The 17,435-nt window shown below is 44.0% G+C and overlaps 1 protein-coding gene across 3 annotated transcripts in view; it reads left to right on the forward strand.

The window, feature by feature from the left end:
- Positions 1–17,435, forward strand: part of ARFGEF3 (ARFGEF family member 3) — a 169,813-nt gene that overhangs the window by 139,159 nt on the left and 13,219 nt on the right. For all 3 annotated transcript variants that reach the window (XM_004609004.2, XM_055137181.1, XM_055137182.1), the window contains 5 exons: positions 4,585–4,688; positions 7,137–7,281; positions 12,070–12,198; positions 12,914–13,090; positions 16,626–16,740. In XM_004609004.2, coding sequence (XP_004609061.2) covers positions 4,585–4,688; positions 7,137–7,281; positions 12,070–12,198; positions 12,914–13,090; positions 16,626–16,740 — 670 coding nt within the window. The remainder of the gene's footprint in view (positions 1–4,584; positions 4,689–7,136; positions 7,282–12,069; positions 12,199–12,913; positions 13,091–16,625; positions 16,741–17,435) is intronic.

Consider the following 17,435-nt stretch of genomic DNA (forward strand, 5'->3'; position numbering starts at 1 on the left):
AGCATCTCCCTTCTTTGGCAATGTGTTCCAGGGGAAACCTACTGGATTTTGCTCTACATTATGCTCTACATGAATTAGAAGCCAATCTAGGATATCAATCATAGGAAGTCTTTAAAGCAGAGGATCTCAAACTTATTTGCATACCATCTCTTTTTCAGAAGAAGAATCACTCATTCCCCCCCCCTCCAAAATCTACCTCCTTTAAGCAAACAGAAAGTGCCCTCTAACTGCACCCAATGCTATCAGCCCACCCCCGGACTGTCCAGTGCTTTCCCTCCCCCAGTGCCTGAAGTATGAACCTTTACAACTGTCAACAACTGTCATCTCATTGCTCATCAATTTGTTCGAGCGGGCACCAGTAACATCTCTCATTGTGAGACTTATTGTTTTTGGCATATCCAGTACACCACAGGGAGCCTGCCAGGCTCTGCCGTGCGGGCGCGATACTCTTGGTAGCTTGCCGGGCTCTTCGAAAGGGGCAGAGGAATCGAACACGGGTTGGCCGCGTGAAAGGCGAATACCCTACCGCTGTGCTATCGCTCCAGCCCATGAACCTTTGCAGAACCTTAGAAAAAACACAGGCCTTATTGAGGGAACTCTCACCCTTGCTGTGTGTTTCTCCTAAATCCTCACACACTAGCACATTTGCCCTTCTGACAGCAGAAGGATGGGTCTTCCCCACACTGAGTCATTCCCTGTGATGCCAGCTGGGTTTCCACAGTTCAGATCTGAGACGCTCCAGAGTTAATGTTGGCTCTGATCCCACGGTACTGTACTCACCCCTTAGATGCTCATCCCAAATAGTAGGGCCCCATGTTACCCACCACTTCTGTCGAGTCCCCCCACATCCCCCATACTTTGGTCTTGAGAACTTGTTAGAAAACCGATTGAACCCAGGGAAATCTGGTCATTCAAGGATATGCTGAAAGGGGGGACAGATGAGCACCCAGATGCAGGGGGGCAGTGGGCAGGGTCTGGAGGGGCCCCGTGTGAGAGCTCTGACCTGTCGAGCCAGGGTTGCCTCTTGGTGCACAGCTGTGTTCACTAACCCACGAACTCTCAGAACGCCACCCTTCGAAATTTGCATGGACGCTTCATCCCATAGGAATGATTGATGAGTCTCTTCACCTCTAGCCCCTCTTGCCTCTGGAGAATGGAGAGTCAGTGGCAAATTTCAAGTCCCTGATCGTTGCTGACTTGGGCTTTCCCACCCCCACCCCACCCCACTGGTCATGTCGTTAAATCAAACAAAAACTCCTGTCACCCAGGAAATTCTGAGGGATGGAGCAGTTACATGTCAGGAACTGGAGACAAAGCCCAGCTATTACAACAAAAGCTATTGCTCTCAGCATTTCGAAGTAACAAAGGCTTTAAAGAGTGTTTTGCCAGGAGCTGGGGTTATACATATATCTTTTCCCTAGTATTTTATAGTTCTCTGTTTCATAAGAACCCGCATGAGGGCTATTCTCTTGTTCAGCGACTAGTTCTTAAGTGCCTGCCACATGGGCCTACCTTCCCATGGGGATACAAAGCTGAAAAGAATGGGCTTCCTGTCTGGGAGAGGCTCCTGGCGTCTCTGGAAAAGGCACACAAGTCCTTACAGACAAGTACGGTGAGCACATCAATAGAAGCTCGTTGTTCTTTTTCCCTTAATCTGAAGTGAACAGCCCGGGTGGGAGGGGTTTGGCAGGCGATGCACATGCAGGCCTCCCCCGGACCATGTCACAAAGAAGTGACAAGGTAGCTTTATAAATTGAGCTCTGGAGTCATTTTTCTAAAAATAGGGCACCTTGAAAGTACCCAGACACAAGAGGTTACTGGATGAGAAGTGAAAACAAAGGAAGAGGCACTGTACTGCATTTCTGGTCAGCATGCAGTACAGAGGTGCAGAATGTGTGGGGAAGGTCTCAAGCTTAAAAAAAAAAAAAAGGATGCAATCACGTTAACATTAGAAACTGAATTCTGGTGAGTGTGTGGATCAGACAATGGAGGCAGGGGCCAGCACTGCAGGAGGTCAGGGTGGGACATGGCATGGGCAGGATCTACAGAGGATTTATAACGCTCCATTGAGCACCTGCGAGAAGAGTTAAGGATGGTTCCTCATTTCCCAAGGTCCTATGGTACGTAGAATTAGCAGATCTGAAAGGAGGACAGGAACAGGAAAAGCAATGGGCTTTGTCTTTGGACATTTGAGTATTGGGAGTTTCTTTAAAACATTCAGGTCAAGATTCTTTGACACGTGCTAGAAAGATATAAAGATATTTGAGAGCTATGAAGTAGAGATACTTTTTTTTGGCTTGGGCTGAAGGGGTTAGCTTCTAGACATGATGTTGTGTACTGGTCCACCCCCAACAGCAGGGGGCGCTGTTTGCATAGAGTTGCGTTTTGGTTTTTGTTTTGATTTGGGTTTTTTTAATGTTCCACCTTGGACTCCAGGCATGGCTGCCTTTATTTTCTTTTATCTTATTTTATTTTTTTTTTAATGAATAACCGTGAGATATAGTTACAGACTTACAAACTTTCGTGATTACATTTTAGTCATATAATGATAGAGTACCCATCCCTTTACCAGTGCCCATTCTCCACCACCAATGTTCCCAATAGCCCTCCTGCCAACCCCCCCCTTCCACCTCCCCAACCCCTGTTCACCTTTGTGGCAGGCACATTCCCTCTTTCTCTCTCCTTTTGGGCATTACGGTTTGCACTACAGGTACTATGCAGCCATCATGTTTGGCCCACAGTCTACTTTCAGCACACATCTCCCCTCCCAAGTGACCCCCTCCAGCCATCATTTACTTAGTGGTCCCTTCTCCATCCCAGCTGCCTTTTCCCCCAACATGCATAAAGTTTTGACATGTAACAGTAGCTCCATAAAAAAGTTCAGACTGCCTAACTGTGATAAACAAAATAGGAGATGAATTGTTTTTCTATCGTTGGCTCTTTCAGATGAATTTGGCCCCAAATACATTTTTATCCTTTTTTCTGTGTTAATCTAATCTAGGATTGGCAAATTATGGCCCTGGAGTCAAATTCTGTTTACTTTAAAAAATGAAGTTCACTGGAATACAACCATGTTAATTTGTCTGTGCTTGTTTTTGTGTATAGCTACAGAGTTGAAAAAAATGACACACACACACAAAAGACCATATATCTGTAAAGCCCAAAGAGTTAACTGTATGACTCTGTTGACCGCCCTCCTCCCCGAGTACTTGTGAATCCCTGATCTAAAGCATAATAAATATGTGTTTTCTTTTTTTTTAAGAGAAAGATGCTTCTTAGTTGTCTTCTAAATTTTAATTAATGCTTAGTAATTATATCTATTTACTCACAGGGAAGGATCCTTATTGTCTACAACTGTAGACAATAATTGTAGACAATTATTTCACAATAGTGCTGTGAAATAATTTTACTAAACCTATTAAAATAGTTGCATTACATGAAAAGAAGCAATATCATTCCCAACTACTATTAACCTATTAGAAAATCTGCACTACCCTGTAGAGATGCACCAGATCTCTAATCCCTAGAATATAGACTTCATTCCCACTAGTGTTCTTCCCAAACCAGAGTTCTTCGATACTCTCTAACGCTGAGCCTGGCAGCAAGTGAAGTTCCTTGCATCATTCCAGCTCAGCATATGGCTTGTCTCCAGTATCATTTGTCATCATAAAACCCACATCATCCTCCACAGGTACAGGGGACAGGAAGGACAGTTTGCCCCGGAACAGGAGAACCTCTGGCCAGGCGCTGACAATTTTGTGGTGGAATATGGAAAACATGTCTATTGTCTAGTGAAAGAGGGAGTTAGATGTCACAATAATCCCAGTAATGAGTGCAGTATGATATGAAGTGTATTTAACAGACACACACATAGTGAGAAGCGACTGGAGTATTTCCCCAGGGTATGCCTGGGCATACTTTTCTTTTCCCAACTCTGAGCGTCTTTATTTTAAAAAAAAAAAAATTTAATTGAATCACTGTGAGAACAGTTACAAAGCTTTCAGGTTTAAGTCTCAGTCATACAATGATCAAACACCCATCCCTTCACCAGTGCACATGTTCCACCACCATGAACCCCAGTATACCCCCACTATCCCACCCCCCACCCTGCCTGTCTAGCAAATGATTTTCACTTTACTCTCACTCTACTTTGATTACATTCAATGTTTGAACAGAAAACCCACTATTATTATTTGGAATTTTCCCCCAACAATCAGACCTGCTGAAAAGGCATTATTTGATAAGTTGTTTTCTATTGCTGGTAATAAAGAATATATAAATTTGGATTTCTGGTATTTTAGTAATAAGTCCAGAGTGATTTCTGCCAGAAGCCGCTGGGTTCTGAAATTGGTTTGTGCGCCTCTGGGATCATGGCCGTTCAGGAGCGGAGGAGCCGTTCGTGGGCAGCCGTTTGGGGTCTCATCTGGGTGAGGAGCAGCGCCGGTACCACCCCGTGGGGGATACTTTTTGTCCCTTCTATTTTTGTAGCTCTTCAGCAAACTAGCACCGTGTGATGACGTAAGCTTTCTGTGGTCAGGGGATAATCAGGTGATTATGTTTATCTCTCCTCGTGCTGTCCCTTAGGGGAGGTGGACTGTAAAGAGATTGGAGACTGTGTCCCCGGACCAGGAAGCACCTCTCCGGACCTGTGCCTCCCTGCCCTGGATTACCTCAGGCGCTGTTCCCAGGTACAGGGGTGGGGGTAGGGGGCGGCTCTGGAGTACCAGGCCCTGAGAGCCACCTCAGAGGATTAGAAAACAGGCGTGAATGGTGTGTGCCAAAGCCTAAGAAATGCTTTAGGCTGAGGACACTGGGGCTTGGGCTTGAAGTATGACTTTCGGCAACCACCTCTTCCCCAAAAAAAGTGAAAATTCATGAGAGTCAACTAGAAGATACCATTGTAACCTGATGTCTGAGTCGCCCCACCAAGATTCACAGGCATGAAGTGCCATAACCTAAATTTATGTCAGGCAATAGAGGAGGGGGCCTGAAATCTTCCTGGTACGAATAGACTGGAGCAACAGCGCAGCGGGTAGGGCATTTGCCTTGCACACGGCTGACCCAGGTTTGATTCCTCCTTCCCTCTTGGAGAGCCTGGAGAGCCCAGCAAGCTACAGAGAGTATCCCACCCGCATGGCAGCTACCTGGCAAGCTACCCATGACCTATTCGATATGCCAAAAACAGTAATAAGTCTCACAATGGAGACATTACTGGTGCCTGCTTGAGCAAACTGATGAACAATGGGAGAACAGTGCTACCACTACACTGTGATGGAAGAAGGGAGAGGTTACTGGTGCCCACTCGGAGAAAGGGAAGGTTGACAAATGAAGGTTAAAATAGGAAGAGGGAGGTTGACAGTGGTGGCAGGATTGTTGTTGAAATATTACGTGCCTAAAACTCAACTATCACTAACTTTGTAAATCATGGTCTTTAATTAAAATTGAAAAAGAAAACAAGGATTTGTGCCAGGCAGATGAAATAAATAAGATGTGAAAGGAATTCGAATAAAATAGCACTTAACAAAGCAAGCAGTATCAGGACTGGAGCAATAGCACAGCGGGTAGGGCGTTTGCCTTGCATGCGGCCAACTTGGGTTCGATTCCCAGCATCTCATATGGTCCCCGAGCACGGCCATGAGTAATTCCTGAGTGCAGAGCCAGGAGTAACCCCTGTGTATCACTAGGTGTGACCTAAAGAGCAAAAAATAAAATAAAATAAAGCAAGCAGTATCCTTAGCTGTGCCAGGCTCTACAGGGGTCGGTCTGTCCTCAGCTGTGCCCAACGCTGGTGGGCCCAGGACAGCTGCCGTCCATGATGCCCTCACTCAAGGCTTCAGCGACACCCCATCTCTGTCATGTTTTCTTCTCTCTTCTGTGCTTATATCCTCTTTTCGCCTCCATCCGTGGCCTCTCTCTCAGGAGAGATGAAAGCTCCAGGTCACTGTCTAGGTCTCGTCCTCTTGCTGACCCCACCAGGCCCCCATGACTCCGTCCCTCTCCACCTCAGACCTCTCCTCTCATTACACCCTCTCATGACCCCTCATGTCCCAGAGGCCTCCGGAACCTCTCCTCAGACAAAATGGTCTGGTCTGAGACAAAAATCACCTCCTCAGACAGACTGGTGCTTATGTGTCACCCTGCCACCTCTCCACACACTTTCCGGAAGTACTGATAGATTTTTTTTTTCTATAGCAAGTATGTCAGAAATTCTCTTGTGAAAAGATTCTTGACTGGAAGACATGGCAAAAATCTTTTGTCACAGGTGCAATCATCATCTGGAGGGGAAAGAGGGAGAGAATGAGAGACAGGAGAGAGGGGGACGTAGGAGAGAGAGAGAGAGAGAGAGAGAGAGAGAGAGAGAGAGAGAGAGAGAGAGAGAGAAAGGGCCAGAGAAAGAAGTCTCCTTGGGAGTTTGTGCCCGTGACAGGCCCAGGACTCCGTGACAGACCTTCATACCTTGGGAGTGTTTCTGGATTTCTCTGTGTGAGAAATCGTATTTCTGGATTTCTCCATGTGAGAAATCTCCGTGTGAGACCAGGGCAGTCTATTAGCGCTGCTTCTCAAACCTTGTGGCACGTGCTTTGCCAAATTCCTCCATGTTCCCTCTTGCTCTTGGGTCCCTACTATCTTGATACCAGCAAGTCACATGCCTTTCATACGGCAGATCCCAGTTGGATCCTTAGCATCACGTGGTCTCCTGAGATTGCCAAAGTGGCCCTAGGTGTCCCCAGCAGCACTCGGCCTGAGCACCACTTTGGAGGCATTCCCTACCCAAGGGGAAGACAAAATAGATTCTTAAATCTCATTTGCTTACAGTTTCTTAAGCAAAGCATCTTGGTTTGCCCAGTGATTCTCATGGTAGGTTTATGAAAGTCTATAAAGCTCACGTGGGGCTAAGATTCTGGGAATGTATCCAGGGAGATTTTTGCTTTACCTGTTTCATTGCCAGTGAGTGTCATTTCATCCAAGTCATGGGGTAAGTACCTCACAAATCCAAATGACAGACCTTCAGACGTTGGGAGTGTTTCTGGATTTCTCTCCTCCCCCTTCCACTACTGGTTTTATAACTTTCTTCAATACCCAGCACCCCGCTTCTTTGCAATCTGTAATTGCAGTTTGGTGTCTTTTATACTTAGTTACTGGCGAAGATCTACAAGATGCCCTTGAAGCCGATCTTCCTCAGCGGGCGGCTGGCGAGCTTGCCTCGGCGGCTCCAGGAACAGTCTGTGAGCAGCGAGGACGGCATTGAGTCGGTCCTGTCTGACTTTGATGACGACACTGGTGAGTGTGTTGAACTAACCCGAGTTTTTCCTGCATCTTATTCTCAGAAGCTTCAGCCGTGAGGTATATAGCTTCTCAAAGAGCACAAGGATGCTCAACCCTGGCCGGGGCATAATACAATGAGTAGGGGGCTTGCCTTGCATGTGGCCGACCTGGGTTCAGTCCTACCATTTCATATGGTTCCCCCATTCCTGAGTGCAGAGCCAGGAGTCACTCAGAGCACCACCAGGTGTAGCCCAAAAAGCAAAATAATAATAATAATGATAATAACACTCAACCATTTTTGTCGTTATTGTTTGTAATTCTAACTAATGTCATTGAAGTTTCCAGGAGCTCCCTATAAAGCCCATTTTACAACTGATGCCTTCAGACCCGACCTATTTATTTATTTATTATTATTTTTTAATTTATCACCATGAGGTACAGTTACAGACTTTCGTGCTTACATTTCAGCCATACAATGATCAGGTACTCATCCCTCCACCAGTGCCCATTCTCCACCACCAGTGTTCCCAGTATCCCTCCCACCACCACTCCATCCCCCTGCCCACCCATCCCCCACATTTGTAGCAGGTGCATTCCCTTTTGTTCTCTCTCTCCTTTTGGGTGTTGTGGTTTGCAATACAGGTAGTAAGTGGCCATCATGTTTGGTCTGTAGTCTACTTTCAGCACACATTTCCCATCCCGAGCAGGCTCTCCAAGCATCCGCTACTTGGTGTTCCCTCTCTCTCTGAGCTGCCTTTTCCCCCAGTGTGTGAGGCCAGCTTCCAATCCATGGAGCAATTCTCCTGGTCCTTATCTCTACCATCATCGGGTGTTAGTCTCCTTTCTGTTACTTTATATTCCACCAAGGAATGCAGTCCTTCTATGTCTGTCCCTTTCTTTCTGACTGATTTCACTTAACATAATACTCTCGATGTTGATCCACTTCTATGCAAATTTCATGACTTCATCTTTTCTAACAGCTGCATAGTATTCCATTGTGTAAATGTACCAAAGTTTCTTTAACCAGTCATCTGTTCTCGAGCACTCGGGTTTTTTCCAGTTTCTGGCTATTGTAAACAGTGCTGCAATGAACATAAAAATTGCAGATGTCATTTCTATTATACTTTTTTGCATTTCTGGGATATATCCCCAGAAGTGGTATTGCTGGGTCAAATGGGAGCTCAATTCCTAATTTGAGAAACGTCCATTCTGTTTTCCAAAAGGGCTGAACTAGTCGGCATTCCCACCAGCAGTGAAGGAAAGTCTCTTTCTCCCCACATCCACGCCAACATCAGTTGCTTTTGTTTTTTTGGATGTGGGCCAGTGTCTGTGGTGTGAGATGATAATCTGATTGGTGCTTTGATCAGCATCTCCCTGATGATTAGTCATGAAGAGCATTTTTTCATGTGCCTTTTGGCCATTCGGATTTCTTCTTTAAGAAAGTTTCTGTTCATTTCATCGCCCCATTTTCTGATGGGGTTGGATGTTTTCTTCTTGTAGAGTTCAACCAGTGCCTTGTATATCTTTGATATCAAACCCTTATCAGATGCAGACCCATCCTTTTTAAAGGAATGCCTCTATCATGAGGCTCGTCCATCTGTAGATTCTACTCCATGTGGCTACGAACTCCGAATTCTCTGGATTTAGCATGTTGGAATGTGGGTGCCTGGGCACTCAGCTTGGCTAGTGATTGTCTCCATCCTTCCTCGGAAATAGAATCTGTTCATAATTACTCCCTACAGGACTATTTGGTTGGAGGCTGGGGAAATTGTACCATTACTAAAGAGAGAATCTGTTTGTGTCTAGTGTGGCTGTAGACTCATTAAAGGAATAACTTTAAAGGCTTTCAAATTACTTCCCATGCAATTTCCTGTGGGTTACTGTGAGCCAGTACTTGCTGGCTCTTCTCTGACATGCTTCTAGGTCTAAAAAATAGATAAAAATGATATCCTTGAAGAAATTTAATACCTGGGCATAAAGGGGCTTTGCACTGTTGCAAAAGAACTTTTTTAAAAACTATTTTTTTTAATTTATTTGGTTCTTGTTTCTTTTATTTTTCTGTTACAAGGTGATTTTTGAGAGTGGTTGGAAGATTCTGTCTTTTTTTAAGAATCATAATTAGTATAAAGCTTACTTAATTCAGACTAGTGAGGAAGAACTGTAAGAAAGAAAATCTAGTGGCCCTGTAAGAAAAAAAGTGAAGAGGGCAAGACATTTTGCCATGCATCCAGCTGACTTGGTTTTGATCCATGGCAATTCATATGGTCCCCCAATCCCCACCAAAAGTGATCTCTGAGCACAGAACCAGGGATAAGCCTGTCAAGAATGGTCCAAAAGTCAAAACAAAACAACAACAACAAAGCACACCATAACACAACTAAAGACAGTTAAAATACTAGAAAATGGTTGGATACTGCCAGAGACCCGGTTAATTAGTTAGGTAAGAATGAAGTGCGCTGCATAACTTAAACCAGTAGTTTTCTTTCTTTTTTTTATTTTTAAAAAGTAGTTCACAATATTTGATTACATTTAATATTCAAGCACCAATCCCACCACCATTACACCATCCCACCACCAAAATTTGGATATTTCCATCCTGAATCCCAGCCCCTGCCCCAAAGCAGAACCAGGATAATTTACTTTGTATTGTTTGTTATGAATAAACCACTGAAAATGCTCCCAAAAAACCTTGCTTAGGGGAGAGTGTGTCAAGATTATTGTATTTCACCCGGGGGCCATTGAGCACTTCTATAAGAGATTACTAATCATGATATCACTGTATCACTGTTGTCCCGTTGTTCATCAATTTGCTCAAGCAGGCACCAGTAATGTCTCCATTTGTCCCTGTCTCATTCAGGGGAATGAGGCCCATTATTGTTACTGTTTTGGGCATATCAGGGTAGCTTGCCAGGCTCTGCCGTGCAAGATTCTGCATCGCTGTCTTCTGGGAGCTTTGTTTTGTAGTCTTAAGAGATTACTAATGTGTTATTAAATTAAACTCCATCTATTGTGATGCTCTATCTTGGAATATGAGTGGTGTGAGGTATGAGGGTGGTGTGAGGTAAGAGGTCCAGGATTTTGGCTACCGGGTCTAGGTCCCTTGGGGCAGGAAGGGACCTTGCCCTCATCATGCTGGGGCACCCCAAATGAAACAGCCTGGTGCAGGTCTGGAAAACCAGTGGTTTTAACCTTTCTAACACCTAAAGACCACACCAGTTCACAGACTGGCAGTTGAAAACCACATACATTTATAATTGTGAGCATTGCCTCAGTTTGTATAAATCTACTGCTGATTGATTTCTTTTTTTTTTTCAATTGAGTCTCTGTGAGATAGTTACAAGCTTTCATGTTTAGGTTACAATCACACAATGATCAAACACCCATCCCTCCACCAGTGCACATTCCCCACCACCAATATCCCCAGTATACCCCCCTTTCCCACCCTCCCCTTGCCTCCATGGCAAGCAATATTCCCCATACTCTCTCTCTACTTTTGGGCATTATGGCTTGCAAGCAACACAGACACTGAGAGTTCATCATGTTTGGTCCATTATCTACTTTCGGCATGCATCTCCCATCTCAACTGATTCCTCCAGCCATCCTTTGCTTAGTGAACCCTTCTCTATTCCACCTGTCATCTCCCCTCTGCTCATGAAGCAGGCTTCCAGCTAAGGGGGAATCCTCCTGGCCCTTGTATTTACTATCCTTGGGTGTTAGCCTCATACGATGTTATTCTATACTGATTTCTTTCTAGATGATAGTATATCTTCCTTGACTAAAAGTTCAGCCAAGCACCTATCTTAAGTTTATTATTTGAGAGGGTGGGGGTCACAGTCCCCAGTGCTGCATATATTCTCTTGAGCACAGCCAGGTATGGCCCCCAAACAAGAAAACAACAACAAAAGGTTTGGGTATTATTTTTCTAGACCTGACAGAACATGCAGATCTCAATCTGTTCATTTTTCTAGGCCTCTTAAGGTACATACTGGAAAATGACTCACATTCATAGCAATTTATAGAATTTCTTCCATGTGATGTTTGGTTTGACCTTGTGATTATTCTGTATTTTTAAAAATTTATTTATTTATTTTTTAATTGAATAACCATGAGAACAGTTACAAAGCTTTCAGGTTTAAGTCTCAGTCCATACAATGATCAAACACCCATCCCTTCACCAGTGCACGCATTCCACCACCAAGAACCCCAGTATACCCCCCCCATCCCACCCCCAGCCCCCGGACTGTATGGCTGATGATTTTCACTTTAATTTCTCTTTGCTTTGATTACATTCAAATTTTCAACAGAAAACTCACTATTATCATTTGGAATTTTCCCCCAAACCTGCCGAAAAGGCATCATTTGATAATATGTTTTCCATTGCTGAGAATGAAGAACATATGAGGTCGTGCGGCCACAACAGTGGCCACACAGTTTTGGATTTCTGGTATTTAGTAATTAAGTCCAGAGAAATTTCTGTCAGAAGTTGCATCACTGCAAGCTCGTAACTCTGTTTAGGGGGTTCTAAATGATGGCGGTCGCCATGCCACCACCAAAAGGAAAGGCTGAGAGAGAAAAATCTTTTGTCTCCTGGGGTGGCCTGGGGCCATAGCTTAGTTCACAGTCTAGAGGCATTTCTGCAAGAAGCCACTGGGTTCTGAAAGTAGTCAGTGGGTCTCCAGGATCATGGCCACTTAGGAACGGAAGAGGCGTTCATGTGTGGCTGCTCAGGGTCTCGTCTGGGCGTAGAGCCCATTCTGTATTTTGTTTGGTTTAATTGCATGGGATCTGTTTTATGGTTTCCAGGCCTAATCGAAGTCTGGATCATCCTGCTGGAACAGCTCACGGCAGCTGTCTCCAACTGTCCCCGTCAACACCAACCGCCTACCTTGGATTTACTCTTTGAGCTGTTGAGAGATGTTACTAAAACACCTGGTAAATATTTTTCTGTGTATATTTGAGGAAGTTGTACATTTACTATTTACAGAAAGGCATATATGTGTCTACCTATTTCACTGCTGTAATCCTAAATTTAACATGGAACTTCATGCATAAAATAGATGCTGAATAAATTTGTCTTACATGGTTGTGATGTAGTGGCGGGTAAGATATGCCCTGTTAGGGAGTCTTCACACTCGTCTATTTGCAAATTATTTGCCTAGGCCAGTTGGTTGAGTGTGTTGGAGCCTCACAGTAATCGAGCCATGTTTGTGGTATCAGAATCTCCATGAGCCAGTTGGCTTTGCTTAGCCTAATTCCATAGTTCCGGTCTCCTTCTTTGACCAGACTTCACATGCCGTTGACCCCATGTCAGAAGGACTGATCTGGTCTATCACTGACATAAGCAATATGTGTAATAGTAAGAAAGTAAGGGTGTTATATGTATATGTGAATCTACCTATTTCTAAGGACTAAAGAATTGATCAAGTGATACTTCAGTATTTGAATATTTATTTGTGCATAAATAATACACATGCTGTGTATAGCATAACCAATGCACAAACAAAAGAAAAAATTTCACTGAAGTCCATGCCATCACCCTTGTAGTAAGACCTTCCTTCATCTTCTCAGAACAAGACCTTGACAAATGCACAGGGTCCCTCTTGTCCCAGGGGAAAGCAGAGGTCTAATGCTGACTTTTCTTTTCCAGGCCCAGGGTTTGGTATCTACGCAGTGGTTCATCTTCTCCTGCCTGTGATGTCCCTTTGGCTCCGTCGGAGTCACAAAGACCATTCCTACTGGGACGTGGCCTCTGCTAACTTCAAGCATGCCATTGGTCTGTCCTGCGAGCTGGTGGTGGAGCACATTCAGAGCTTCATCCACTCAGGTAGCTCTCGTCCCAAGGCAGAGTCTTGTCTAACATTGCAATAGGTCGTAGTTTCCTCTCCGGGTATTGTCACTCTAATTTTTCCACTTGTTATTTCCATGGTAGCTTGCCAGGCTCCCCGAGAGGGGTGGAGGAATCGAACCCAGGTCGGCTGCGTGCAAGGCAAACACCCTACCACTGTGCTATCGCTCCAGCCTGGCAAGCTACCAAGAGTATCTCACCCTCACGGCAGAGCCTGGCAAGCTACCCGTGGCATACTCAGTATGCTAAAAACAGTAACAACAAGTCTCAAAATGGGGATGCTACTGGTTCCCACTCGAGCAAATTGATGAGCAACGGGATGACAGTAACAGTGACAGTGACAGTTATTTCTATATTTTTATATTGGTATAAAAATTGAGTTTCAAGTGTCTAAAATGAAACAAATGCTTAGTAAATATCATATACAGATGCCAGCATGGGAATTGGTCCTGGAAAAGACTAAAATAGAATAACATACTAGATCTCTCAAAAGAAAATTGATACCCACAAAACTATCTGATAGACTACTTTTAAATAAATGTGTGAGGGCCAGAGAAAGAGGACAGTGGGCTGGAGTGCTATCAGGAGAGCCGAATTCAATCCTCAGCATCGTCCCCCAAGCACTGTCAGGTTATGACCCCAAGACAAAAAATTTAAATCTATGGTTTAAAACATCTAAGATGTAGGTGTGCGCAGGAGGAAGCAATGGCGCCATCCTTTTTTTTTTTTTTTTGGCGTCACACCAGGTGATATTCAGGTATTATTCCTGCCTCTGCACTCAGGAATCACTCCTGGTGGTGCTCAGGGGACCATATATGAAGCCGGGTTTTGAACCCTGGTTGGCTGCATACAAGGCAAACCCTATCTGCTGTACTATTGCTCCGGCCCCCAGTGGCAGCATCTTCACTGTCCCTTCAATACTTCAAAACTCAGGTTTTTAGGAAATGAAAAGAAGTGACACACATCCTGCAGGCCTGATGGGAGAGGTGTGGCCTATCACCTGCTTCACCTGGGAAGCAAAATGGGGAGGCAAGATTTTAGAAATGGTCTAAGTTATGGGTAAGGAGTTATTTAACGGGTTAGAGATAAAGGGAACAGTCACAGTGTCTGTGGCACTTTAAAAAAAGATTTGAAAGCCTGAAGGGCTGGAGAGTAAGCTGACATCCTCTGACAGAGTCGGCCTTACAACCCGTGCAGCACTTATGAATATAGATTGTTTTTCCTGGGTCTTGCCACGGGCAGAGCTGCAAATTGGAGAGCAGAAGAAATATCACGGCTACTTGTAAGGGTTATAAAAGGAAAGAGAAAGGAGTAAAGGGATATAAAGAGAGAAGAGAAATAAGAGGCCCCTCTGGGTGGAGAGGTTAGTGAAACCAATGAGGATGTTGAACCCAAGAGGCAGTCCCAAAAGGCAGAAATAAGAATGATCTCTGCTAAGTTTAGTAGGAACATTTTGCCCTGCAAATTTGAAAGCTAGTGGGGTTTTCTCCACGCAGGTGTTAACTATACCCGAAGGCCTGGTAATAGGTCATTAACTTACACAGGACGGGACCCTGAAGGGTTCTACTGAAAATGGACTCTGGCATCACCAGGAATTTGGGGGAAGAATGCAGATGCATTCCTCGAATTGAGATCAGATAGTATAGTCTGGGGAGGCCACAATTTTTTTAGTCCAGTTTTTTTTTTTCAGTCACTGTCACTGTCACTGTCATCCCGTTGCTCATCGATTTGTTGGAGCAGGCACCAGTAACATCTCTCAGTGTGAGACTTATTGTTACTGTTTTTGGCATATCCAATACGCCATGAGTAGCTTTCCAGGCTCTCCGAGAGGGGCGGAGGAATTGAACACAGGTCAGCTGCATGAAAGGTGAACGCCCTACCGCTGTGCTGTCGCTCCAGCCCTTTTTTTTTCAGTATCTAGACAAAATCCAGACTATAAAGGTCTCTGTGGTAGCAAGACAAGAGAGTTTTGTGCCATAATGCCCAAAAGGAAAGAGAGTGAGAGAGACGAGAGAGACAGAGAGAGATACAGAGAGACAGAGAGAGACAGTTGAAAAGTGCCTGCTATAGAGGTGGAGGTGGCATGGGGGAGTGAAACTGGGGACATTGCTGATGGAAAATGTACATTGGTGAAGAGACAGGTGTTGGAACATCACGTGACTGAAATCCAATCATGAACAACTTTGTAAGTGTGTCTCACTGTGATACAGTTTACAAAAAAAAAGAATTTTTGTTATGAAAGGCATTCAGTTCTACTTCATTTGAATTAGCAGTATGGAAAACAGCTATTTTCCCTTTTAAATAGAATTTAAATGTTTTTACTGACAGATTCAGGCTCTTATATAATGTTCTGTTCTGCGTAAGTAGATATAAACATATACTTAAAAATATACAATACTCAAAAGTGAGTCACACATTGGGGCTGGAGCAATAGCACAGCGGGTAGGGCATTTGCCTTGTACGCGGCTGACCCAGGTTCGATTTCCCAGCATCCCATATGGTCCCCTGAGTACTGCCAGGAGTAATTCCTGAATGTATGAGCCAGGAGTAACCCCTGTGCATCTCCGGGTGTGACCCAAAAAGCAAAAAGCAAAAAAAAAAAAAAACAGTGAGTCAGACATTTAATTTTGATGTATCTAGAAATGAGTAAACTAAAATTGAAAAAAAAATCCAGGACCAAAGCCATAATGTAGTAGGTTGCACACTTGCCTTCCACACAGCCACCCTGGGTTTGGTCCCTGGTACCATATATGGTCCCCCTGCTATGCTAGAAGTGATCCCAAGAACTAATGGATGTGGCCTAAAATCCAACAAAAACAGTATCCAAGATCATTTTAAAGATTTTTTTTTAATTCAATCACTGTGAAGTATACAGTTACAAAGTTGTTCCTGGTTGGGTTCCAGTCATACAATGTTCCAACACCCATCCGTTCATCAATGACATTTTCTGCCACCAATGTCCCCAGTTTTCCCTCCCACCTGCCTTCCCCTAACCCCACCTCTATGGCAGACACTTTTCTTCTTTTCTTCTCTCTCTCTCTCTCTCTCTCTCTCTCTCTCTCTCTCTCTCTCTCTCTCTCTTCTCTCTCATCCTCTTTCTCTGCTTCTTCTCTCTCTCATTTTCCTTTTAGGCACTATAGTTTACAATACTCTTACTGAAAGTATACCACTTTACCTCCTTTCTAAGAACATTTTTAATAGGGCATTTTATTGGGGGTGGGAAGCGCACTCAACAGTACTCAGGGGCCACTCCTGGCAACGCTTGGGTGGACAATATGTAGTGCTGGGAATCAAACCAGGGTCAGTGGAATTCAAGACCAGCATCTTAATCCTCCTCAACAATTTTTCTAGTCCCTAGAATGTTTTTTCTAATATGGCTATATGTATCGATTGATTTTTTTCAAGAGTTTATTTTATTAATCAGACTTCCTTTGTTTGTGGGGAGGGGGGCCTATAATACCATTTCAATTCTCTGGCAATTTTTGAAGAGATGTTAATGTTACTCTCTCTATAGACATCAGGTACGAGAGCATGATCAACACCATGCTGAAGGACCTCTTTGAGTTATTGGTGGCTTGTGTGGCCAAGCCCACAGAAACCATCTCCAGAGTGGGCTGCTCCTGCATCAGGTGAGAGACAACCACAAAACTGGAGTTTTTACAATAAAAATCCAGGGTGGATTAAATTATCTTGCATGGTAACAATCTTTTTGGAAATGACCATGCTGATAAAAAAAAAATGACCGTGCTAATAATTCTTCATGGTTCAGGCAACAAGTATATCTATGTAAGGCATTCTACAAGACACTCTGCTGTCCCAGAAGATACCCAAGTCCTATCCCCTTCAAAAAATGCATAGCCTATTCTAAAGGATAAAAATAATATGAAAAATGAGAGATTTCAAGACAGCTAGCAGAGTATGGTAGTAAGCAAAGACCTTTTGTAGTAGTAACAAATGGTCACATTTCCCCAAAGTGGAAAAGGGGCCCTACCCAGCAATGATCAGGGACCTGGATCAATCATTGCAGCCCTTTGAACTATCTCCCAGACCCCTGAGTGAGTTAGCTTTTGATAAAAACAAACAAAGGCCTGGAGATAAAAAATATGAATGACCAAAGAGGTTTGCATGGGTTTCATTTGTACATTAGTGGAATATTAGTACAGAGCATGTACAACCTTGCATGTCAGCCTTCAAGTATAGATATATGGCCTATTTGTAATAGCAATCCACTGATACTTTTGTATTAAAATGGTTCAGAAGACTGTATCTTGATATAGGGATTAAAAGCAAGAGTAATATGGAGGCTTTATAAGGAAACTTTGTA

This window comes from Sorex araneus, chromosome 4 (assembly GCF_027595985.1).
Source record: "Sorex araneus isolate mSorAra2 chromosome 4, mSorAra2.pri, whole genome shotgun sequence".
Classification (NCBI taxonomy): Eukaryota; Metazoa; Chordata; class Mammalia; order Eulipotyphla; family Soricidae; genus Sorex; species Sorex araneus.